Source organism: Buteo buteo, chromosome Z (genome assembly GCF_964188355.1).
Source record: "Buteo buteo chromosome Z, bButBut1.hap1.1, whole genome shotgun sequence".
NCBI lineage: Eukaryota > Metazoa > Chordata > Aves > Accipitriformes > Accipitridae > Buteo > Buteo buteo.
In genome coordinates, this window is record NC_134204.1 from 52,557,061 (window position 1) to 52,584,194 (window position 27,134).

Genomic DNA, 27,134 nt, shown 5'->3' on the forward strand with positions numbered 1-27,134 from the left:
CATTCAGCTCTCATTGTATCCTGATCAGGATGCTTCTTACAAGTTTTGCATTTTATGAATCACAATTAGTTTGCTTTCTGAAGCAAGAATTACTTTTTTTTTTAGAGTTGGATAAAAAGCTGACATCTCTCATTATACAAAAATACATTAAAAAAGATCATATAATAAAAAACTGAAATAGGCCTGTGCCAACTTGTTCTAAGCTCAAGTAGTTCCATATTTATTGTGCCATTATTTTTAAGTAGAGCTTTGTTTGATGGCTACTCAAAACCAAACATCCACAACTTTCTGGTTTGAATTACTACATTTCTGATAGTTTTTAGTGGACAAGAAAAGCACAGGTATAAGAAAACCTTCTTGGTGATTGTTTTAAAACTTAGTGGAGAATGATTATTTTGTTCCTTTCTGTTCAGATATAAATGAGTGTGCTCAGAATCCCTTGCTGTGTGCTTTTCGTTGTATCAACACTTACGGTTTCTATGAATGCACATGTCCAGTCGGCTATGAACTAAGAGAAGACCAAAAGATGTGCAAAGGTAATGACTGACATATAAACTTTGACTGACTTCCATCACCCTGTACTGGCCAAAGCATAATCCAAATGTTTCTGTGCATCTTGCATTCATCCTGTCAGTGGAATGTAGCAACAGCCCAGCAGATGATGATTTACTCTTTCAGAACTCATATAAGACCAGTATCTAGGGTTTTGTTATCAAGTGTACCCCTTGATGGGGATTGTAAAGCCAAGAAGGTCACAATGGTGAAGTTCATCTTTAACTTGACAGGTTGTTACAGTTCACAAACATTAAGACAACTACAATTAAGCATAGCTCTCAGATTTTTCTTCAGTGCTTGTTAATTAGGGAAGTCTGTATGATCTTTTTCTTGAGAAAGTGCTACTTGTCTTCAGCAACTGAGGCTACTGGAAGGAAGTTCAAACACAAAATACTTATTTTTTTCCAGATCTAGATGAGTGTGCAGAAGGTCTCCATGACTGCGAATCAAGAGGCATGATGTGCAAAAATTTGATTGGTACTTTCATGTGCATTTGTCCTCCTGGAATGACCCGGAGACCCGATGGAGAAGGCTGCACAGGTGAAGCTTAGAAAGGGAAGAAGACATCTACTGAAATACAAACAAGCAAACAAATGAAAAATTCTCTGTATATGTATATAGTAAACTAGAAAATAGCAGTTCATAAAGGACACTTAACATAGCTAATGATGCCCAACACTTTAAACTTTCTTTTTTGTTTCAAGGTTTGAGCCTTATCTGAAAGGAGTTCTAAATGACTAATAAGTATTTCAAAAGAAAAACTCTGGTTTTGTTTCTTTTGTTGTACCAAAAAATCAGAAAGTTTTTCAGACACTTGTTAGTTTTAAAAAATTAAGTTGCCAAACAAAAGAGACCTCATTTGATGAGTAGGAAGCAGAATTGTCATAAATAAAAAGTTACATTTCCTTTAGCATTAATACTGTTTATGAATAATGTGGCAGTTCCGTAAAGAATTAAAACTGTAAGATTCTGAAAAAACATATAAAAGCCATGAAGGGCATAAGAAGTGGAAACTTCCATAGTTCAAAATAATTCTCCATCCTGCAGGTAAGTGAACAGCTTTCCTCCATCATTTTCTCAGTTAGTTGAGGGGGAAACAATAGCTACATTTTGGCAAATGATACTTTCTTCTGGTACATAAAAAAATCCGAGAGCATTCCAAAGTTCTCTGTGGACAAAGGTGGCTAAGGTTGTCATTGGCTCAGAAGAAAAAAAAAAAAATTAAACATCCATCTCAGTGAATGCTTTAAGTGAAAAGCAGGAGAATGACTACTCTCCTTTACAGATCTTTATGATATTTTTCAGGGGAAATAATATGTATTAACAACAATTTTGCCATTTTTGCCCTGAGGTTTTTCTGAGGTTTTATTTTAAGAATCTATAAGGGTGTGTAATTGCTTACAGTATCTGTGCCATTAGCTATGGAAGAAAACACACTAAGATTGTAAACTGTTTCAGGGAAATGGTGTGTGGACTGAAATGTGACTGATTACAGGAGAGGTCAGACATATTCAGAGACTCTTGACGATTACAAAGTGAAAATTTTTTACTCAAATCATGCACATATTCCAATTTTACTTAGATGTTACTTGCCAGGTAAAAGTTATGACTAGAACTTGCTCTGCTGCGTGTGTTTTCTGCTTTTTTCTTATAAGTTGCAAAGAACATACAAGGATCAAAACTTTCATCCTAGGATGCAATACATAAGAAATGGAGTAGGATAGTATTATTAGGAAAGTCCTTTCCAGGCTTAATCAGTTGTTGATTTTCCACTTGCAAATATTTTGTAAATATTACGCAGAATAATTAATGCATTCTAGAAGTCTAATATATTTTCTTGTAACAATTTATTTAATGTTTTTTATTATATTTTTGTAAAGATGAAAATGAATGCCGCACCAAGCCAGGTATCTGTGAAAATGGTCGTTGCGTGAACGTTATTGGGAGCTACCGATGTGAATGTAATGAAGGATTCCTGTCAAGTCCATCACGCATTGAGTGTCTTGGTAAATGCCTCTTTCATATACATTTCATCTTACATTAAAGTGTAAGGGATGCAGAGTGTAAATTAGGCTTCTGAGTACCTAATAGTTCTCGTATATACAAAAATTAAATAATCACCCTTATTAATTAAACAATATTATATTAAATAATGATAGGTATGAGGAGCACCTTGAGAATGTCAGCTGAGTCTAGCAATCAGGGGCCTCACATAGAAGTGTCTAAATTCGAAAGGACATAAATATGGTGCTGAGCAACACTATCAGGACAAAATACAGGTATTTTTAAAGAAGAAGCAGAATTAGTTACCTTAGATAGATCAATACCTGGGATGCAGAGCAAAATTGTTTCCATATTCAGAACAACATCTTAAGCGCCACAGTACTGCAACTAGGTATCTGAATTTTCTGCACCTTTAATTCAGACAATGATTATGAACACAAAATACTAGGATTTCACCACAAATTTGCAAGATATATTAAATTGTTTTGAGGCAGGCCTGCACATTAAATTCTGATGAAGGGTTTTACATTCATCAACCTGTATTTCCTTTTCAGTATGTTCAGACTTGTCATTTGCACTATAAAATTAAGTGTTCCCTTTTTAGAAATCAAACAGAACTGCAAAACCTTACTTTTTCATGATCAGTGTTCAAGTGTAGATACTGCAAAGTATTTTACAATACTGAAACTGTATGAGTATTTATTAGTATTATTGCATCAAAAATACTTGTGTACTATCTTCTGTAAGTGCTATAAAACCAGCTGCCTGTAAATTGTCACCAGTAGTGTGCTGACTTCATGGCAAAGCAATAGCACTGGAAGTGCAGGGTATTTCCAAAGGATTAAGACCAGATGGGGAGAGGATGCTGCAGTCTGTTAAACCCAGCCAATCATTAATGCCAAGGAAATACCCTGCTTGGAGGTCATTATTGCTTTCTAATATTTAATATATGATTTTCTTATTATTTTCTGAAAGCTATGCTTTGGGTTAGTTTGCTCATTGCTGCTTTTCCTTTACGGTTTTCTGGTTCAGAAATTAAAATGAAAAATTAGTCTGGCAGAAACAAAGTATTTCTTTGGAATTAAAACACAAACATTAAGTCTTAGTTTACATTATTTTAAATATATTGTGTAAACCTTCATATTGTGTTCACATTAAAATTTATCCCACATCTCAAATTGGGGATAAAGCACTTATATGTTCTTCAAGTCATGATGTGCATAAAGACTTGTGCAATATGTCTATCTAGGAGAACAGAAATCTGCTAAGTCTTGCAAATTACTACATCAAACATGCTGTCTCACACAACTGACACTTTCAGGGAGGACAGCTTTATTTGATGTAAACAGTTAAGTTACCAGGCACCCAAATTAAGTTTAGCTATAGCCAAAGTTCGCATTTTACCGAATTCATGTAAGAAATGTATACATTCTACTCCTAATAGTTGTACAAGAGAAGGTCAGCTGGGTGTTGATACATATACACATTCTGAGGGATCTGAAGGATTTTAACTTTTAGCTTTAAGAAAAGAAAATAAAATCTTTTATTTAAGAACATGAGTGTCTGTCAGACCATGGTTGACAATGTCTCCATTTTAATTAACAAATAAGACAGGTGACAGCCTATTTGGAAGATATCATCTCTGCAAAAATTAGAGTTTCCATTAGCACTGGAAGCTGGGGTCTCTGCTCTCCTCAGCTGCCTGTTTGAAGGAAACTTGTAGGAGCTTAATGACTGAAGTTTCACTCCTCTTTCATGATTGACAGGTATTAACCAAAAGGTTTAAAAATTAAGGAAAATAGAATTAGAAAGGGACAAATCAACAGTATGGCCATATAAATCTCCCCCCACACACCCCCCCAACAAAAATTAGGAGTGCTACTGAAAAAGTGCTGAGTTGCATAGACTATTTTAAATGCTAAGGACTTAGTCGTTTAAACCACATCAGGATAATTCTAAATCATAGACATGCTATTTTGGCCAGTGAAACAAACAAACAAAACAAACTTCTAACCTCACTCCAAGTAAATCATTCAAATGCAAGCCAAACACAGGCAGCTTAAGTGGAAGCTCAGTTTGGCCCGCAGCCTGGTTTACTATCAAGCAAGCTCACCAGATATGCCCCAGGGTGCAACTTTCCTAGAAGTAAAACTCGTATCCAGCTCATGCAGGTACTGAACTTTAGAGATATCTGGAATACACCTGAAATGGCAGCAGATTATCAGAAAACACAACAAATCTGAAAGGCTAAGTCAAAAGAGGCTTCACAGACTGGCTGCTAATAATCTTCTAGTGCTTGCATGTGTTGACAGAGAACCAGAATAATAGATTATATGCTTAATGGATCAGATGTTTATCTCGTGCTCTTTTTTGATCCCTCTACTTCTTCCTTACAGATAATCGCCAAGGGTTTTGCTTTGCTGAAGTTTTACAGACAATGTGTCAGATGGCTTCAAGCAGCCGGAATCTTGTCACTAAATCTGAGTGCTGCTGTGATGGAGGCCGGGGCTGGGGTAACCAGTGTGAGCTCTGTCCGCTTCCTGGAACCACCCAATATAAGAAACTCTGTCCACACGGACCAGGCTATACTACAGATGGAAGAGGTATTTGCAGGGATAAAAAGAGACAGAAAAGGGGGAAAGAATATGCTCATATATTTAAGAAAATGCAGAATTCTCTTTGAAGATCCTTCAAAGAATTTTCTGCAAAGCAACAGAGTTTGATTTTTCAAATGCTGCTGAAAGACCAGAAATTAAAAACACCTTTAAACAGTAGCTGCAACCAGAATACTCACAGCTGTGCAGAATTTTCAGGGTTGGGATCTAAAACAGGAGGTACCAACCAGTAACTAAAAGCTAGAAATTATCCCAAAGCTTTCATATGCTGAAAAGTTGCATACATGGCAAAGGCAACAACAGTGGTTCTAACAGCAGTCTCACTGAATGCTTTGCAGTTACTCTTTCCACACAGGAAGAAGAAGCTAACATACATTTTCAAATTGTGGTGAAAAATTTTTTGTATCATCTGACTGGTCATAATAAAATCCACTACTATGGGTTTTGTATTTTGAGTTAGCAAAACTGGAACCTGAGTACCCAATGAAATAGCAGGAAGGTTTTGATATAAAAAACAATCATGAAAGTTTGAAGGATGTTTGACTTCGAATTCAAATCCATTTTTAAAGAGAGAGAAAGGGCAAAGTTCCTATCAGAAACATGATAGAAAGAAAAATGCAAGAAAAGAAAAAAGTCAAATTTAAAAGTGAAAGATGACATACTTAATATTTTCTGTACAGATATTGATGAATGTAAGGTCATGCCAAAGCTGTGTAGAAATGGACAGTGTATTAACACTATGGGCTCCTTCCGATGCTTTTGCAAAGTTGGCTATACCACTGACATAAGTGGCACATCTTGTATTGGTAAGATTCAGCATTTTAATCATCAGTTATTTTTTAATTGGTACATAATGATGTATCAACCTCTGTAAGCCTTTGTATCAAAGCAGGTTTTCCTCTTAATCTCTTTTATTTCTTTCTATCTTTCTTTTCCTAATACACACTTCTATTTTTGTATTTCATTTGGGGAAATGAAGAAACAAGCTGTATTGGCAATATTCCTGCAGTAGCATGAGCACTGAAATATGTTTCAGCTATATAACCATTTTGACTGACAAATGAGGTCATCATTTTGTGGTCTACATTTTCCCACTTTCCTGTTGGTTAACAAATATAAGTATACCATAGTATGCTCAAAAATAAATACTTAGTCTTAGATGAAAATATTAATGCCACTGTCACTCTAGTATATTACTCTTCTGAGACACTCACTTTGTCCCTGTAGTGGCAACTCCACCACAACACATCCATAGAGAAAGAAACAGGAACTCTGAACCAAAGTGAATTGGGAACTTTTCCTACAAACATTTTTCTCTTAAATATAGTGCTGTTTAGAAAACACCCTTCAAAGACAGATAAAGAAATCAGTACAACAGGTACTTAACATTTTCTCTCCTTAGATCTTGATGAGTGCTCTCAGTCTCCTAAACCATGCAATTTTATCTGCAAGAACTCAGAAGGGAGCTATCAGTGCTCATGTCCTCGGGGCTACATCCTTCAGGAAGATGGAAAGACATGTAGAGGTAAAGAAAGTTACACACAGCAACTTTTAATTTTATTGCACCTTGACTTAAAAGGAAATAGTTTTGAAGTGTGGTACTTTTATCAAGTTAAGACTTTTTTCTGGTGACTTTTCTTAAGACAACAACATCTCTCACTTTCAGATCTTGATGAATGTCAAAGCAAACAACACAATTGTCAGTTTCTCTGTGTCAACACCCTTGGAGGCTTCACATGCAAATGTCCACCTGGTTTTACGCAACATCACACAGCTTGTATTGGTAAGAAAAGCATTCATTTTCTTGCATCAGTTTTTCTATAAGAACAACATTCTCAATTCTTATTCATTTCTTTTGCTCTGTATAAACAGTAATAATACAAAGCAATAATGTCAGGAGTCCAGAAAACAGATTTTGAAAAGCAGCAATTATAGCTAAAGAAAAATCAGTCTATCCACCATTGGTTATTTTTTTGCTTAGTAAACAGTTGTACATATTTAATACATGTTATTATATTCTAAGTATAAACACATGGAGACAAAGGAGTAAAGTATTAAAATCTGATTTAAAATGTCGTTAAACAAAAACAGGCTGCATTTTCTTTTTTAATAGATACAGATGTCTTTAGATCTTAAGCATATGTATGAATCTTGCCAACTGAAACTATTTTAGTTCAGCTAATACGGAAGTGCAGCATTTTTTCACTGTCAGCAATTACATACCTTTGTGTTTCGCACTCATAACTGAATTACAACTTGCACTTCTGATTTATTAATTACCCATAGCTCTGCATGAGTTGTCAGGTCATCTGACATTTAAATATGAAAAGCTACATTTTCAAAATAAATTGTTGCCCTTCTGTGGATTTCAGCCTCCTAAGAAATATTACATGAACATGTTTAAAATCATGCCACAAGGTATACCAACCTTCTTCTCTCTCCTCTGCATTTTTAAGATAACAATGAATGTGGTTCTCAGCCATCGCTTTGTGGATCAAAAGGAATTTGCCAAAACACCCCTGGTAGTTTTACCTGTGAATGTCAAAGGGGATTTTCTCTAGATTCTACTGGATTAAACTGCGAAGGTAACTAGTGAAGGTCAATTTTTTCAACGGTGCAAATCCTTACTTCTGTGTCTAGTGAATCTTGTGATGTCAAAGACACATAAAACAGAGCACCAGCCATAGTAAAAGTAAATACCAAAAAGAAATAGGAAAGTATTTGAGTAATATTAAGCATAATTGTATGTAACAACATACTGCCTGAGTAATTTTAATACAAATTAGAATAAAAAGTGACTTTTTAGCTGAACTCTTGAACTACTGTTTCCAGGCTGCCATTTCAACTTCACATAGCTTTAGGCATCTAAAAGTCTAGTTTTCTCTTCTTTTTAATTTTCATTTTCATACAACGTAAACAGATTCTCTCTACAATTTTTGTTTCAGCTAATTGTAATAATCCACCTGAGGGTATCCAAGATTAGATTCTAAATTCCATACTTTCAGTCATCTACTGGAGAGATACACATTCAGAAGGGTAATTCACTACAGTTAAAATACAAATTATATCATTGAGCTTCATCTCTCTCTGTTGGCCCAAAAGGGAGCCCCAGTCAGGAAATCTCTATTTGAGAGCTCCAGATTCTCCACTGGGCCTCAGATATTGAGCAAAGAAGAAATAAAAGGCAGTACTAGGCCATCTGGCTGCTGAGAATTAGAAATGCAGAGGTATATATGCATAGATTTATGACATCTCAAAATGTCAGCTACCTTGATACAGCATTTAAAACAGAAATTGACATTTAGAGCCTATTTCTAGAGGAACAGTGCAGAATATATGCAGCCAGAAGTTCTAGAAAGCATTATCTTCTGTCAGATTACTTTGTTCTCATAAAGTAGATACATCTTGTTGTGTACTTCATTCAACACCTACGAAACAAAACACTATATTATACATATCAAAGCATTCACAAGATGCATACATAAATAGCACATCAGAACTGCTCTATAAGCTATTACTGATGAAATGACAGCTTTCAGTTCCTGGCATGATGGTTTTCTGCACCTCAGGCTTTGTGACATCACAATTCCATTAAATTTGTTTCAAACTGTGGACAACTAGAGTGTAACTTAGAACTGTGATATCATACATGATTTTTTTATTTTCTATTACAACTGCATACTGTACCTGACACATCAGGCTGTGTATAATCTACTTACTTCTTATAGCAGACACTATTTCAGATGACTGAGTTTTTACATTTTGTTTTTTCTTTGTTGCTTTCTTCTGTATTTACACATACCTCAGAGACTCTTTAGATGGCTTTTTCTTTTTAATTGCAAAGGTAAGCACTTACATCCAAATTTGCTGTCTATTCCTCATATTCAAACACTTTGATATGTTCCAGAAAACTGAAAGTTTAGTCCTACATAGTTGGTTTGAAAACTGAAATAAAAAAACATACAGATTCTAAACATTACATTAAAGCAATATCATGTAGGATTACTAGGAAAAATGTTTCTTCTCCAAATCAGAGTAATACAAAGGCTCAAATGCTCCAATAGGATTATTGATAATAGAAAGAACACTACATTAACTGACTTTCAGACTTTCCAAAAGACCAACCTGAATGGTGCTTCTGTAGTACAGCAGTACTCCTCTGTCATAAGTACTGGTGTTTCAATGATCATTCAATTTCAGTGATCATTTCAAATGATCAAAGTGGGTAATGTATTTGGCAACGTGTATAATCATGTATTCTTTCATGTTCTACTTCTCTACTGATTGCAAAGATGTGGATGAATGTGATGGAAACCATAGGTGCCAGCATGGCTGTCAAAACATCCTGGGTGGATACAGATGTGGGTGCCCACAAGGATATATTCAGCATTACCAGTGGAATCAATGTGTTGGTAAGGAAGCAAACAGCACAGGATATATTTAAACAGCAAAGGTGTCATAATGTTTATAGTGACAACTGCCAGGCGAGGACAAGAATGGGCAGTACAAAGAGTATGCAGACACAAATCTTTTCTTCCTCTCTCCCCCTCCTTCCATACACTTATTACTCCCAGCATAAATCAATACATAAGGTAACAAGAAAACACACTCATCCTGTTGAAACTCTGTGTGACAAGGAGTTTTCCTAGTAAGGCCTAAATTCTGAATCCCTTCTCCTCGGAAAAATCCGCATCTTAGAAAGGTGGGAAGATGTTCATTGAATTCCTGAAAGCATCAATGTAAATACCTCTGCTGGGGAAAAACAAACAAACAAACAAATCCCACCTTTCATCAGGAAGAATCACTCACCATTATTAGCAATTTGAGAATACTACAGAATAGCATCTATAGTCGATGGGGAGAAAAAATATCAACATAACGATTAAGGGTTTCCTACTTCCAAAATACAGTCTTAAGGCGTACATTACTTCTTTGGGCAGGTATCAGGGACAAATTAATCAGCTCAGCAGTTTTATGGTAGGTTTAGCTCATTCAATCCATCATTTCTTTTCTGTGTTTCATGAACTAAGCTAACTGCCACACCAAATGAAATGTGGGAATTTTTTTTTTAAATAAGAACCAACACACACCCGAACAACCCCATCCTGTACTGTTCACAAGGCACCATAACAACTTATTTACCTTTTCAGGTTTGCTTTCATGGTTCTCTGTCAATGGTGTCGTAATTAGAGGACATCTGTGAGCACTGCCATACGTTTCTTATAGGCTAATCTTGCTGTCCTGATCCTAGACATATAAATCAGATTAGTATACCCATTTTACATTAAGTAGTACACCAGGCAGTTTTTCTGAAGTCCCAACCACCATCATCACCCCTTACTTAGTACTGCTCTACAGCAAAGAAGGCAAAGGACTGGGGTGGGATTGACAGGATCACACAACAAACAACTCTCGCAAAACTCCAAACCAGCTACAGTCTCTGAATATTGGAGATAGTCCTCAAAAGAATGTGTCTCCTAATAACTGCAGACAAGAATGGTAAAGCATGTGCTAATGGTATGGGAGAGGAAAACACCTACAGGGAAACAGTACCTTGGTAAGGTAAATAAAAAAAGCAACACATGCCAACTATCAAAAGCATGATTTTCTATACAACAAGCTACTTTCCTTACTCATTTTTCACAATATAGCCTGGAACCAAATCAGTCACACTGACTGGAAGAGTCATCTTCTCTGTATCTTAATTCAGCACGCACAGGTGAAGACAATAGTTCCTTTTCTCTTTAATTTTGGTTGGCTATTTAGATTGTCTTTCCTCTCACAGAGCCTGCAGGTTTCCACTACCAAGTATGGAATAACTTTGCCCCATCACTAGGTGCCCAGGAACACTATCATGGTTGGAGTATGACTGGAGTTCCAGCTCATTTCTCCTCTGTGGACCTTATATGGTAGGAGTGTACCTGGCCAGGGGAGAGACGACCATGAAGCAAAACAGAGGAAAGACATACCTTGAAGGAAGGGGGAGTGTTGAGTCAATATAAGGTTAACAGTAACAGTATCCTAAAATACCTTTAGAGCCCAGCTATATGTGTTTGGGACTTTTGCAAATGTACTTTTTTCTCAGAGACCGAATCTCTATGGGTCAAGGATGTAGCAGAGCCCTAGGACTTGCAGATACTCTGATTTGTTAGCTACATCATGCTTGCCTGATGTCTTTCAGATTAGAAGATACCAATATACTTTTGTTTGCTTACTAGATGAAAATGAATGCTCCAATCCTAACACATGTGGCTCTGCTTCTTGCTACAACACACTTGGAAGTTACAAGTGTGCCTGCCCATCTGGATTTTCTTATGACCAATTCTCCAGTGCATGCCATGATGTGAATGAGTGCTCTTCTACCAAGAACCCCTGCAATTATGGTTGTTCCAACACTGAAGGTGGTTATCTTTGTGGTTGTCCACCTGGGTATTACAGAGTTGGACAAGGGTGAGTATCTCCACACAGTCATTCATCAAAGACACATTCAGGAGGCTATAAAAAGGCTGAACCTTAGTCAGACTGAAGACCAGAGGTGCAAATGAAGGACAGTCTACTAAGTCGTCCTTTCTACTACCTTTGCACACAACATCCATAAGCTAGGGAAAAAAAAAAAAAGGCATGCAGCATGATACTCATTTTAAATCTAATATATAAGCAACATTAAACCATTAGTTCTGTTTTCTCCCCCAGTATCTGCACAAGAACTACTTCACAAACCCACTCAATGAGGACTGCTACTGCATAAGGATAGGTATCCTCTGTACTGAGTTAATTAAGGGTTTTAAGCTGATCAACCCAGAACATTAAACTCTAATAACATTGTTCTGGTACATGACAATGGCTAAATTCTCTAGTTCCAAAGTTCAGGGCAGGCTAGTTTTGTTCTGTTTCTTTGTAAAACTTATAAATGAAAATTAGAAAAGCCTACAGGCCTTCAGCCAATGGTTGTATTTCATTCAGTATGCCACACTAGTGTGAAGAAAATTAATGCACAGACCTCCTGCTGAGGGAAGGGAAAGGAGGGGGATACAGACACTGTGGTACAGATTACATACACTCAGTTTCCATTTAACAGGGCAGTTCATGAAACTGCAAGAAGTAACTAAAACAGATGTTTTTCTTCAACAGCCACTGTGTCTCAGGGATGGGATTTAACAAAGGCCAGTACCTGCCACTGGATGGAGATGCTGATGAAGAGAATGCTTTGTCCCCTGAAGCATGTTATGAGTGCAAAATCAATGGCTATTCCAAAAAAGACAACAGGAAGAAGAGAAGCGCTAATGACACTGTATGTACCAGGATAAATAAGCACTATAGTGTACTTCAAGGTATTTTCAGAGGCACGATACTCAACAGTATCAGTAAATGGAGGGAATTTTTTAACAGGCCACATTCAATGGTGAAAATCTTTTTTGCCTTGCCCCAGTGCTTTTTACACCTGCCTATTGGCAGGAATGATGTGGCAATCAGAAAGGTATGAACAACTATGAATGGCTGAAGTTTTTAAAGCTTGTAAAGAATCCTTTGTAGTGCAAGGTGTGGTCTAGTTCCTGAAAATATATTCAGGGAAATAATTTTGCTATAATTACAGAGAGCTAGGAAACTGGTCCTGTCTGCAATTTTGCTGTAATTACAGAGAGCTAGGAAACTGGTCATGTCTGCAATCTGTTCTGCTGTCAGGAGGCAATTGGACAGCATTTTATGGTCTGGGACAGCTAAGTAGGTCTTCTCGCAGATCATTTTAGTCCAAATGTCTATTCCATGGTTGCTTATAACTGTGGGAGACTGGAGTCCATGACCTAGCTGATACACTTAAGTCCAGTATTTGCAGAATTGCTGAGGGTATTAGAGAATTACACTTCAGACTTAATTTTTTTCTTGCTGCATTTTGTGGGCTTATAAAAATAAGTTATGGGATACTCATGAAAGGATAGCCCTACTGTTTACACTTTTTAGGTGCTTTTTTTGAAAAGTTAGAAGAGTATACCTGTATATCTGTTATCTGCATTATCTGTATGATAGGATTTTGTCTTCTAGCATTAGCTCTGGTCTTGAAATCTGCAGTAATGGGAAACTGACTCAATTTAGAGGTGGGAACACACACAGATTTTCCTTCAGTAGTACAAGAGCTGTGTAATGCAAACAGGCAAAATGCAAACCCTCAACTAAAATGATGAGGTGTGCTAGCCACACAAGTTACATTGAAAGAATAGGGCAACAAGTGTCCTTTCTAAAAGGGTAAGAACATAAAACAACCCAGAAGCTCCAGCCTTAGTACACAGTACTTTGCATGATGCCATCAGAGCCAGTTCTTGTATTGGCAAAGTTTCTAAAGAAGCCAGTAATCCTGTAATTTCTGCTAGAAGAATATAGTGTTGGCACTTAAAATCTAAAAGTTTGATTTCCTCACGCACATCCACACTTCCCACAAACATCCATTTTCCCTTCCCACCGCCACTCCCATTGGACCTGTTTCAGTCTGAATTCTGTGGTCAGTCTACCACAGAAATACATGGATGTTTTGAGAAGCTTTTTTTTCTGTTGCACAGTTAATTTCATATCTAGTTAATAATTGTTGAATCTTGTTATTACGTTTAATAGCATTAACCTTTTAAGTTTCTAGTACTAGAACTACCTGAGTAGTAAAAGTGAAGGGTTTCATACCCATAAAACTACGTGAAAAAAGAAACAATCTCATCACTAATGACACCTATGGAGTGCGATATTTAAAACACTACAGTACTTGCTCCTGTCCACAAATTTTCCATGTTTTCACCACATGTTTTTAATTACATTACGTATTAGTACACATATGTTCTCACATATGATTGAAATTCCCTCAGAGAGAGAAATCCTTTGCTATATTTACAAGCATGAAAGGATCTTGACATGTAGGCTAGGTACCTCACTTAGGTTTCCTAAAGAAGGCTACAGCCTATATATTTTTGTAGAAGCACTTTCAAAAGCTGTTGTTTTCAAAAGCTAGGTGGTTTTCCTAGGAATGCACTCATTCCCCCCCCCCCCCTCCACTCCCGAGTGTGTTCACAACTAACACCTCTGGACAGATTCACACCTGCAGTGTAACTATATTGAAGCTTAAATTAAAAAAGAACACAACTGATTTGTCAGAAAAACAATGCTAGGACTTTTTTCCACACTCCTTTCAGTGGTCCAGATAGGATGTAATTGGACAACATGACATACTACCCCTTTCTGTGGAAGGCTAACAATACAGCAGTTCTCTCCTTACTTCAATTTCCTTTATAATCACTGTACTTCCTCCTCACCAAATGCTGAGACTGCTTGTTTTTAGAAGCCAGGTTTCATTAAAACAGTTTCACCAGAAATTTCAGGGAATTCCCATACAGCGTTGTGGTATGTATTTCTGTAATGTTCCTCACTGAAGTTGATCCTAAGAACAAGACTGTGCCTCACATTAGTGTCCTTATTGCAGTAGTAAACATAGGTCTCTTCTTTACACGGACATTTTGCAAGCATGAAGTTAAACAGATTGTGAAAAGAACCTGAAACCTGAGCCCCCTCTGTAGACCTGATGCTGTAACTTAAATTATCCTGTTAAGCCTGTGTGAGAAGCCTTCAAGATTTACAGGGTGTGTTATATGGAATCAAGCGGTTCTCCCAGGTGGAAATGATTTACAATTGCTTCTTTCACAGCTAGATTTTGACAAATGCAGAAACTGTTAATAATCACATATTATTCTTCTTCCAGTGGAAGCAAATATCTGCTTCTCTCCTGGTCTAAACAATCTTTCCTCCTTTACTTCAGATCGAGCAGATTAGCTTGGAAAGTCTAGACATGGATAGTCCTTTGAAGATGAGAGTCAACATTTCCAGGCTTGACAACAAGGAGCACATCCTAGAACTCATGCCAGCCATTGAGCCCCTTACCAACCACGTCCGCTACATCATCTCACGTGGCAATGATGATGGCATCTTTCAAATCCATGAGAGGGATGGACTGAGTTATTTGCACACAGTTAAGAAAAAGTCAGTGCCTGGAACTCACACACTGGAAATCACTAGCATTCCTCTATATAGGAAAAAGGAGCTGAAGAAACTGGAAGACAGCAATGAGGACAACTACCTCTTAGGAGAGCTCGGGGAAGCTCTCAGAATGAGGCTGTGGATAGACCTCTACTAGCCATCTTCCAGACTGAGTCCAGTTCTTCAGTCACTTCTGTTCACCTGTCTACCCACCTGAGCATATCTGCTTTTCCAAGGCTTTAAAACAGTCACTGACTTTGGGGGGAGGAAGAGAGAGGGGAAGACCTCTTTCCTTCCATCCTGCCGAGACTGCAGAACCACCCTTGCAGGAGGGTAACTTAAACTTTTGGCCACTGCCAAAACTTTGATTACAATGGCGATCATGGTTACTGTATCTTTTATATAACCTCAATTTAAAGTATATTAAAAAGCTAAAGTTCAAGAAGTCATCATATGGCACTAAATGGCACAAAAATGTGAGCTGTTTTTTTCCTGTTAGCAGTCTGTAACACTTTGGGTATTTTGCTATAGTTCCTAATTAAAAAAAAATATAGAAATTTATTTATTTTTAATGCAGTAATATATGGAGAAATTAACAAATTATGTAAACAAAAAGGGAAACCTGCTTGTTTTTCCTTAGATTTATAAATTTGAGCTATAACATTTTAGAGGTACTTTCTTAATTAAAAAAAAATAGATTTGAAAGATGTTTCCTTTTGTATTTGGGCCAGTCATCCAAATAGTATATAAGTAATTTTAAAATGTATCAGAGCTGAAAGAGCACTGTAGTACATCTCTGGATATTCTAACGTGCTCCTGCAAAACTCTTGAGTATTCAAAAAAAAGAAAAAAAAAAGTCTTAAAGGACAAGAATTACAATATCAGTCTCTGCAGAGATCATATTTCACAGCAGCTCAATAGGACTGTATTCTGAATCAGCCACATCAAATAATGGAAGAAGAGGCACAACCACTGTAGCAAAATACCTTGACTGCTTTTAATACCATTAGAATTGCAGAACCAAACTGTACTGTACTTCCTTCCAATAACCTCAAGGAACCACACATGCAACTACACCTCATTCTCAGAAAGGGTGCTCTACAAACTTGCATTACTGTAGGCAGCTGAAGAAAATGTCTCTCTGAAGAGAATACATGATGTTTCATACTGTTTGGTGCTGGCTTGAAATAATGGTGCATTTACTAAATAAAAACTGAGAGCTGTATCAGGACTGCCATATGTGCAAACTAATTATGCAGCGCAGACAAGGAAAATGTGTATTTGAAATCCATTTGTTAGAAGTTTCATTAATACTGTAGTTATACACCGTATGCCTCATTTTATCATAGCTTATTTTATAAGAAAGATGTTTGTACAATCAGTTGACATTTAGTTTACTTTAGTAATTTTTTTAAAATGTTGTACCATTATGTGTTAAGTGTATGTCTCAATGGTGCTTTTTTTGACAGCTGGTGCCTGTAACTAATCATGTAACAGGATCTCATATGTGAAAATAGCCAAAGCACATGCTGACTCCAGGATTGTTTCAGTTGCGTATCAGTGCTGACCAAAGATTATATCAAGTTATACTCAGTGATTTTTCTTTTCTTTTCTTTTGTTGATTTTGGGGATTTTGAAAAGAAAAAGAAACTTTGTACATTTTTAATCAAATGTTTGTAAGAAAAAAAAGTTTTGTTTGAAGGTCTGTATCTGTAAGACAACACTTCTTGCAATAAAGCTTATTTTGAGGTATTTTTTTTCTTTGAAATGTGTGTGTTCTTTACACAAAATAAGCATCTAATTGTAAATCTGAAGGATTTCAGAACAGAAAAAGGAGCTGGTGTGGTGCAAACTCTTCTCCACTCACATTTAAGGTTATACAGCATTTGCTGACTTAGTTTCTCAATCATGACAGAGCTGAAACATGGGAATTAAACTGTCCTTACAAAGTTAAAACTCTGCCCTTGCAGAAGGTTTTGCTTATCTGTGTAATGAGGGCTGAAGGACCATCACAATTTAAGTTTGGTAATTCAGCTCTAAAAAAAAATTCCCCATACATTTAAGAGTAGGAATGTAAACCCTCCAATCTACCTGAATAATAAAAATCTGATAAGACCATCAATGAAGGTACTTTTGCTTGCTGGCAGTCCTTTCCTTGAATGCCCTTCATGAGGTACACTGTCAAACCCAGCAGTGCAAAAAAAGTTTTTTCTTAAAAGTATGCAAGGTTTCTACAAAGACCTCATTACATAAACTACACTGTCTTTTTATTCCATTTAGAGTTAAACTGGTGATTGTTTTTAAGTAATAGCCAATACTGACTGTATGTTTTTTGTCACAGCGGTAATAGCCAGAGAAAGGGAAATTGGATGCATTGGGTTAAGCACTGAATTAAGATGCAAAGAGCTTGGTTTAGATGTACTCTTTAGTTTCTGAATATAAGACTTAGATAGTCTGCACCAGCAGAAATTAGCCCTACATATTCTATTGCTGTTCTTCTGGAGGCGTGGCACTTCACAAGTTAATTGTATTAAAAGCCAAGCTGCAGGTCTAAGGTTCTAATTACTAGATGCAGTAACAATGAGTTTCCTTAGTGTTTGAGAACTTTTTTTTGACATAAAATTGCCTTCCCCATGCTTTCAAAGATCTAGGCTAACATATTTCTCCTGATACCCTGCTGTCCCTCTCCTCTTCTCTAAAATATTCGTAAAGTAATAAAAGAAATAGAAGTTTTTAAAGGAATCATACACTTAAATTTCACTCAAGAAAGAAAATAATCAGGAATTATGCCATTGTAATTGTTTTCATAATTACTGATTTATTTGATGGGAGTTACTTGCCTTGGATATTCCTTGAGACCTACATACATATTCAGATTTATCTGACATTTAATAGTGCATCAATTTAAACAATATGAAATTGCCTGGAACCAGACTTATTTGACATTACCTTCAGATATGGTTGCACAAGTTTTCATTATGATTCAGAGCTGCTTCTGGGTAAAATGACTGTCTACAGAAATAAAAAGACCTCTAGAGGTCTGATAAATAGATCCAGTACAGCACTGACTCAAGACTTAACAACTCTAACAGCTAGTTTCCAAGTCTACTCTCTGTCCAAAATGGAAGCTTTCCAGGAAACACTTACTGCAAGAAAAGCCAACAGACTGAACCCAGTAGAGCATTATCCTTTGTTGCCAACTCTCAAAAAAAATGAGAGAAAATAGTAGTAACACTCTTACTAATGACTCCTCTGAGGCTACAAATTCTGGAGGATTTTTTTCTGTAGACAGGGTTTATTTGCATGTGCTATGCACATGGAATAGGTTTAAAGCCTTTTTTCTAAACAAGAAATTATCATCAGATAACACCTGTGCTAACTAATAATACAGTAAGTACAAAGTACAAAAAAAACCTTATGTCTTTACTAGAAAGGCAGCATTATCCCCTACCATCTTAAAATATACCAGTTCTCCAAACTAATAGCCTCCGGCCTTTTAATTTCTAAACACTTAATGAGAAAGCTGGCTACACATGCATAGAAAGACTAGCATTCTAGAAAGCTACAAAACCCCAAAATCTGTTTCTAACAGTAAAGTGAAAATTGTCTTGCTATTTAAGAGAGGGTGCAGTATAAATCTCTTGGCAACGTGAAGCAAGACTGTAGTGAGTAAAGGTAACATCTAAGCTAGGCCTAGGCAGTGGGGACTTGAGCAGTACACTCTAGCTATTCTAGCAAGTCTATGATACTTCCTCATTATAACCATTTAAAAATACATGTGTATAAATAATTGATAACCTAAAATTTCTTTTTGAGGATAGTCTTTTGGTTCTTCCCAGCTCTACTGCAAGGACTCAGCCCTCAATCTAAACATTTGCTTTCCCAGCATGCCAGCATGAAGGTTCAGCATCATTTACTATAACCCCACAATGTTAGCAGGCCCATCAAAGAATGCATGTCTCCTTTTCTATCCTCAAATGCTCTGGACTGTTTGACTTCAATGTATGTGTCAAAGTGTCTAATAAGTGTGTACAGGCTTTTTAGGGCTCATCCTTCTTCCTCAAGCATGGCTCCAATGCAAGAGACAAGGGAGCATTGCTGAGTCTAACCCAGTATTTCTGAGCACAACATGTCCTTTCTTCATAGCCAGACCTCTTAACCTAGCCAGCAGTAATGCTACAGCAATTCAAACACCCTGTTATTGCAAGTTACCTCTCAGACAGGATGGGCCTGTAACAATTTTTCATAGGCCAGGCTCTTCAGTCAGCATTCTAGAAAGGACTGTTTTTCTATGGGGTTTTATTAGACTGACTTGGAATCACCAGTTAAACTTTGGTGTAATGGATGTGGTCTGCAGATCACCAGCTGGAGAACCTGCCTTTGTGCAAAACCCGCAGAAGAATTCAGGAGTGGCAATGCACTGCAAAACTAAATACAGCAAAAATCTCACTGCCCTAAGTGTGCCTCTGAATTCTTCCCATGTGTTATAAATGAAGCCTCAGCACCTAAATTAATCAGTGCTGCAAACCAGACGTGTCTTAAATCCAAGGAAAGGGCTGGATTTATGAACTTTACTCTGAGGAGATGAAGATTCGCAGCTATACATTCACACTTCTTAAAGCAGGAGAGAAGGAAAACACGAGAGGGCAGAAGTACAACATTTTACATCTAAAATAAAATCCTAATGCCCAGTGTGACTGCTTATGTATTTGACACCAAATTGCTATAGCAGAGATAGGAAATACGTTCTTTGCTCCCATAGCCTTACAGAAGTGGTGAAGGAGGTGGTTTCTCACATGACCTGTGAAGCTTGTTCCAAGAATGCCAACCATATGTCAGCATGTGTGGTCACAGCAATGTTTAATCTGTGTATTTATTTGGACATGATTTTAGTACAAGCGAGGCCTCCTCGCTGCTTGGGCTTGTCAAGAATGAGGGATTTCTACCCATGGCCAAAACCAGATCTTGAGATACGAGGAACGCCAGCAAAAACAGCTGGTGGTGTGCCTTCACTTTGACCCCTCAAAAAGTAGATGTTACCCAAACAGGGATTTTGAGGTTTAAAATTCTGAACTCCAAGGCCAAAGCATGAGCTCAGCAGTACTTCATGCATCAAAGTGTGTCTACATTGTACTACAGTATATTCTAAACAGAAGCACCCACAGCTAGCTCGAATCTAACTAACCTTAGAAACCACTGCTACAAGTGACACCATGAAGAAATTCTGAAAAAGTGACAGAGTGGACATTATCCGAAATGAATGAGAAACACAGGACTCTTCCTCAAGAGTCTGAATTCCAGTCAGTCATATGAATAGTAATTGAATATGCGGTGGCACTAAAACTGGGAAGCATACGTAGATCTATAGTAACTTAAGGAAACAATACCCACTTATTTAAAAATACAACCATTCTCACTGTTTTACCAGCAGGCATATTAAAGCACAGGGAGAGCTAAGACTGTCAAAGTCCAGACAAGAAAATTGCTAGATTGGACCACTAGGTTCCTACTGTATCTGAACCAGAAACAAAACAGAACAAAACAAAACAAAACAAACAAACAGCACTGTAGCATTTTTTTTTGGTGCACAGTACATTTTAAAATCCTATGTCTAAAGATGTTCTTACATAAAGTAGGTCTGAAATACTTTTATTAAGTTTCCATTAACAATAACATGTTGTCTATCTTTTTACTGCTGGGAGTATTACATTACTGTAGTTTTAACCAATTCTGGTATTTCTATGTTGCATATATACTTATATTGCAGATATCTGATATTTCTATACTTCATCCTATAGCATTTCTTTCCCTATGTAGACTCAACAGAATCCTGTCAGTTGGCACTAAAACTTGCCCTGGGGCAAAGCTGCCAAAAAAAAAAAAAAATCCCAAAGAACCCCGAAGACCATACATATGCACATAGCTACACAGACACTCCCTCTTCACTGCAATGAAGAGAACTGATTAGTTACTATCTCTGCTACGCCAGAGATTTGGAAAGATTTTTTAATTTTAGGCCAGATCGCCAAACTGACAGCTGAGTTCTCAAGGCCTGACTTTTGTGCTTTGATGCCAAAGAATATATGCATTCAAGAAGACAGGACCCCAGGCCCAGTATATTGATGTAGCAAAAATAAGCATTATATATCTAAGTGATGCAAATACAAGGTCCTAAAACTCGATCTCTGAATTCTGTAAAATAATTGGCATATCTCTAGGTCTTACTGCTCTTCATGGGGAGGTAGTTTATGGAAGTTCATTGTTCTTCTCTCTACCTTACACTTTCAGACCTGTATTCATCACTGAGAAAGAAAAAAAAAAGGGGGTGGGGTGGGGAGAGGGGTGTTGAATAACACCCAGGCCATAACCTTCAAATGCACATTTAAATTTTTTGAAAAACATCAGTTTTAAGATAAAAATCAACACACAAATCAACCATATCACCAAAAGGCACAAGTTTCATTGCTGGTTTGCCTGTTCCAGAAATATCATCTAGCAGAACACTGAAAGTAGGCAAGAAATAACTGATTAAAAAGTTACCAATGCAATAGAAAGCCTGTAAACTAGTTCACACCAAAGCTTAAAAGGTAATTGCACTGTTCTCCCCCATTCATATAACATTTCTGAAAGCCAGAAATTCTTAAAAATCAGAAATAAAAGTGATTATGAGCATCTGAGATAGGAAACAATGAAGATATTTCAGCAGTACGGCTCAATGACAGACATGAATGAGATATGGACTGAGTCATCCATAAACATTTAACATCAATGAGGAAAAGTTGTTTAGTACAAATATAACACATCTGGTATGCTATAATGAGGTAGGAAGTTTACATCACCATTTTGTGCACACATTTTTATCTGGGTGTATGCACAATTAACCTGTGATGAAGTGATCAGACTTGGGCATTTTGAGATGAACTGTGCCAAAACCCAACAATTCCTTTCTCTTCCAAACTGGCTTTTAGTATCATATAACCTTCATATTATATGCTTAAGCTCTCAAAACTAAGATTAAATTGCCAGCACCAATGTCCCTCTCAATGTTACTGACTCAGCACTACCTAATACATATCCCTAGCTTGTGCCTGCATCCTCAACATCCAAGATGCACTTGTTTCCCATTTTATGGGCAACCACAATCTTCAGCTTCAGTACTGGAGCAAACTCTGCAGTCCCACACCATCTGGCAGTCACAGAGTTCCTTTATTTTTCCATCTATCTAAATTACTCATAAATTATGCAAACACTAACTTAACAATTTCTGTGTCACATTTTTGAAGGCCATTATACTCTAAAATGACTGCTATTATTTGGCACAGTGTTGCTGCATGCCTTCTTTTCATGGCATTGATTCAAATACACAGCTGAAGAACCTACTATATTCATTCATGAGTTTGCTGCAGTCTTTATTTTCCCTCAGTAAGCCTTCTTGAATCTCTTTCTAACTTCTGGATAAGGCCTCCAATAAGCTAGGTCACTGCATATATTAAGATTACTTCTTTCAAGAAAGACTTCTCTAAATTAAAATTTGTTCACCTGGATAGTCAAACTATGATAGCAAATCGACTAAGAAATCTGCAGGAAAATTCCAGCTCTACTAATAGCATCATGCTGACATTTTTATGAAAAAAAAAAACATGTTCACATATCTTCAGTTAAATTTTCAGTTTCTTTCAGTTAAACTTTTCTCATTTTTCAGTAAGCCTACAAGAGCCATAAAATTTCCATTTCTTCAGAAAACATGCAGGCACACAAGCGAGGCAAAGTCTCAGCTTCCATCGAACTTGCAGTATGACAAGCACCATGTGTCCCGTTTCAGTGTTGGGCTTTGTATCTTCAACTCAAAGGAAGAATTCTCAACAGCTCAAAAGGTGAACCTAAGATCTAGCCAATAACAGGATTTAAACACCTTCCACTGTAATCACGTTTTTGTCCATTTTGCAACATTATCTGAACAAAACAATCTACCCTATGGCCCACAATTCCTATCATCTATTCTAAAAACCTTTTATGAAGTTCCCCACAAGGAGTGGAAGAAAGGAAAGGGAAAGTTATCAATAAAACAAAACAAAACACCTCCCCTCAGAACTTGCATTTTAGCAGGTGGTCACATCTCCCACCATACTAGGTGTTTCAGCTAATTGTTTCTACTATAACTTTAGGTACATTAGTATCATCAACCTTGTGTGCTGAATTGCCCAACATTTATTTTTTTTGTACGAACCACTCTTTCTGGCATCTGCTTTGAATTGGTTCCCTGTATAATTTCCATGCATGTCCCTGTCCCTTACTGTTTTCTTTACAATGAAAATAATACTTAGGGTTTATATCATTGTCACGACCCGGGCTGGACAGACCAGGGAGTCGTGTTGAATTCGGAATTCCCTCGGGCTAAATTAAGGTGAAACGACACCAAACGACCAGTTAAACATTTTACTCATGGCAGAAGCAGCCTGAACTTGGGAGATGTAACAGTAGGTGGCGGGGTTTCTCACAACGGGAACTGCCACGGAACTACCTCAGTCAAACTGTGTGACCCGTGGTAACCACATACACCAGTTCAGGGAGGAAAATAAGGAGATCCCTCCCGTTGCCTCACGAGGTTCAGAGCGGACCCCCCCACTTTCTAGACTCCCTCTCAGAGAGGAGCCTGGGGGCGGCTGGATCCGCTCCTAGCCCCAGGCTTGATCAGCGGTTTTGTGTCTTAAAGGGACGAGGTGTAGGGATTACGGAAGAGAGAGAGAGAGAAGAGAAAGATCTCACCAGTCCTGGGTCCAGCGTTGGTCCAGTTGGCTGAAGGGTCCAGTTCCGGAGGGTGCATGCACATGGGGCTTCAGCTTGTGTCCTTGTATCATCTCCTTGCCCCTCCTTTGGGTGAGCACTCGAACTCATTGGGCTATTTAAGTGTCATGCACTGTTTGTGCTTCCAGAACCTTCGGGAAACGGGTCGGTGGGCTTGAGGGTCATTTGGGGAGTCACTTCTCCCTCCCTGCAGATAGGACCGTTCCGTGCTCTTTGGCCATCCCCGGGGAGCTGCCCCGCTCAGCCGATCAGAACACGGAGCTGCGCACCCTCCGGCACAGCCTCCGAGCCCTGCTGCTGACCATCTTCTCGCTGGCCTGTGGTTCTATGCTGTGTGGGGTTTGTTGTTACCCAGAGCGCACCATTAAGCACTTGCCCCACCACAATATTTGAGACATTAACTCCTTTGGTCTCTCACAATCACCTATGCTTACATAAACTCATGCAGTCATTCCCACTTTGGAGGGGAGGGTTAGAAAAGGTATTACTTTAGAATTTATCAGCTCATATGCATCATTCCTGGCATCAACTTTTATTGCCTTCATATCTTTATACAAGTGTTGATGAGAACAGGTCATGACGGCGCCATTGCTACCACAATTATTGAAGCCCCTGTTGGCATTTCCCAAGTAAAATCCTATATTCAGTCTTGTTGCACAGCTGTAATAATGCTCCAAAGTGAGGGTGTAAGTTTGATGTGGAAATGTATGTGCTTCGTCCCTTTTTTACTCCCAAAGTTATACAATTGCATCAAATGTCTGGTGTTTATGAACAAAAGTAAACTAGTTTACTTACAAATAATGCACTTAGACATGAATCAATTTAAAAGAACCCAAAATGGATAACACAGTTGATTCAACTTCTTTTTAAAACAGGTTTTAGAAAAAGTATTTTTAAATGGCCACAAATTGTTTATTTCTGGATCAACAAACATTTTACCAAATTATCTTCCAGACATGTGTAAAGTTAATAACATATGATACTACTAAGGGACTTATCTAAAAGAACTGAATTCAATTAGATGTAAAACAAGGGTGGGTTCTTTTTCTCTTCCAGGAGTTTTAAGTCATAAACCACAAATTAAATATAAAAACCTGAGAAGACCTGACATTTGTTAGCTGAGAGACTGAAAACTCATAGTTAAGCATCAAGATTCAGCTTGAAATGCCTGTCACTAAATTTATCAATTGGTGCACAGAGCTTAGAAAAGACAAATTAAAAACACAAAAACAACTACAGTATTTTTAAGGCCAAACTCACTACTGAGATAGCTCAGCTCTATGTCTCTCGCTCCTGATCAGTAAGATTAACATCACCAGACAGTTTAGTCAACAGTAGCCCCATCTCTGGAAACTGCGATGTGTTTCTCAACAGGCCTCTGAACTTTGTAGGAAAGCACTTTTCTGAATTATCCATTGAATTCTTGGACACATAATGCACAAGTTTTTAAGCCTTTGCTTTCAGTATGCCTAAAACTCAGTGAAATCCTTACAATTTGTATTGTATTGTTGTTACAATGATAAGCATACAGAGATGGTCTTAAATAGCTGGTCTTGAATCAGAGCTGAGTTTCATTGGGATAGGTCCTAATGTAGCCCACATATTAATATTATTCTATGGCAAATACCGAGTATACCAGACATGCTGTTAACTAAATGGACTGAAATTCCTCTGCCTGCTTACCATATGATGCTTAGAAACACTGTTTCTAAATATCCCACAGAAGAATATGATCCATTCAGTCTCAAAACAGCTGTTTTTTGGCTAAACGGTAGCTGTCCTGGAATCCAGTTTTAAAGCCAAGATGAAAGTAGAAGACGACTGAAAGGAAATTTGATAGTTATAAGTCATTTTTCAGCTGCTGAGAACACAGATGTAAATTTTATAAATGTACCCACTTCAAAATACAAGAGTTTGTGGAATATGGAGCTAACCACAGATAACTCTTGTTTCCTTCTGAATGGAGTGAGTTACATCCACCACTTCCTCAGTCTAGCCTTCTCTCCTGAGAAGAGGAGCAACACTTTCTTCACGCAACACTGAACAGAACATGATAGCATTACTCAGTCACATTATTGATGTGATTCCAACATGCCGTAATACACGTCAGTCTCTTCCCACTCTGTCCTCTCCTTTTTAAATGGACTGAACTGGGTCTTGTGTATTTGTGTTTGTATTTAATGTCCTGTCTACTCCTATATGTTTCCCAACTTGTTTCAGTGAAAGGAAAACTAAGCTACCCTTCATCAGGACATGTGTTCTTAAGGAAAGCACAGGCCAGAGGAAATAGCCAAGAAAAACAAACTACAGTAACCAACACTTGAATTGAGCACCAGCAAAGCAAATAATTGAAAAGCTCTTGTTCCCATAAAGTTACATTAAAAACCCACCAAAACATCGCTGCTTGCGAGACAAAAAGCCGGTAAAAGAGAACATGAAATGGGCCTCAAATATGTATTTAAATTGGTACGGTTAATAAAAATAAAAATAAAATCCTTTGTGGAAAGAAGTATTTTTTGTTAATGTTTCTGAAGTTTAAAGACTGACATTCACAGAAAATTGGGTCATACCTATTTATCCACATGCAAAAATGTTACAGTAACAGTGCCAGATTTACCTTCTCTATTGCTCAGACAATACTTTCCAAAATGAATATAATAGAAATGTTTTCTAGACGTGAGAAGGAACCACTCTTAATTCTCTCAGTCTTTTATCTCTCTTCAGACTAACAACAGCATCAGTTAATACTATATAATTTTTTTGTGAAATAACCATCAGCTAGTTAGGAAAGCTGCTCAGTTTTGCTTTTGTTTAGTGTTGCTACCTAATTAACCACTCTGATTGTCTTAATTTTTCACTTTCAGCCACCAATTTTTACAAAAAATTGCCTCTTAATTTCCTAGTGTCACAATTTCTCCCTTATTTTTCTCTGTAACATTCAGAAGTCTCATCTTCAAAAGCAGTACATCCATCATGAATCATAAATACACAGAGACTCTGTCATGCTACTGTAGTAGCATATCAAAGAACTATGCATTCAGATGTAGAATACAGTCTACATCAAACAAGCACAGAAGGATGAAAGCTAGTTATGAAAGGAACAAAGAATAAATATTCTGAAGTGACCAAGACAAAAAGCAAGATTTT

The 27,134-nt window shown here is 37.4% G+C and overlaps 1 protein-coding gene across 1 annotated transcript in view; it reads left to right on the top strand.

Annotated features, from left to right (window-relative positions):
* FBN2 (fibrillin 2) overlaps window positions 1–16,928 on the top strand; it is a 173,808-nt gene extending 156,880 nt beyond the window's left edge. The window contains exons 54-65 of the mRNA XM_075019653.1: window positions 414–536; window positions 964–1,095; window positions 2,436–2,561; window positions 4,956–5,162; window positions 5,855–5,980; window positions 6,577–6,699; window positions 6,841–6,957; window positions 7,631–7,759; window positions 9,467–9,586; window positions 11,393–11,624; window positions 12,306–12,465; window positions 14,965–16,928. Coding sequence (XP_074875754.1) covers window positions 414–536; window positions 964–1,095; window positions 2,436–2,561; window positions 4,956–5,162; window positions 5,855–5,980; window positions 6,577–6,699; window positions 6,841–6,957; window positions 7,631–7,759; window positions 9,467–9,586; window positions 11,393–11,624; window positions 12,306–12,465; window positions 14,965–15,339 — 1,970 coding nt within the window. The 3' untranslated portion in view covers window positions 15,340–16,928. The remainder of the gene's footprint in view (window positions 1–413; window positions 537–963; window positions 1,096–2,435; window positions 2,562–4,955; window positions 5,163–5,854; window positions 5,981–6,576; window positions 6,700–6,840; window positions 6,958–7,630; window positions 7,760–9,466; window positions 9,587–11,392; window positions 11,625–12,305; window positions 12,466–14,964) is intronic.
* The last annotated feature ends 10,206 nt before the right edge of the window (window positions 16,929–27,134 follow it).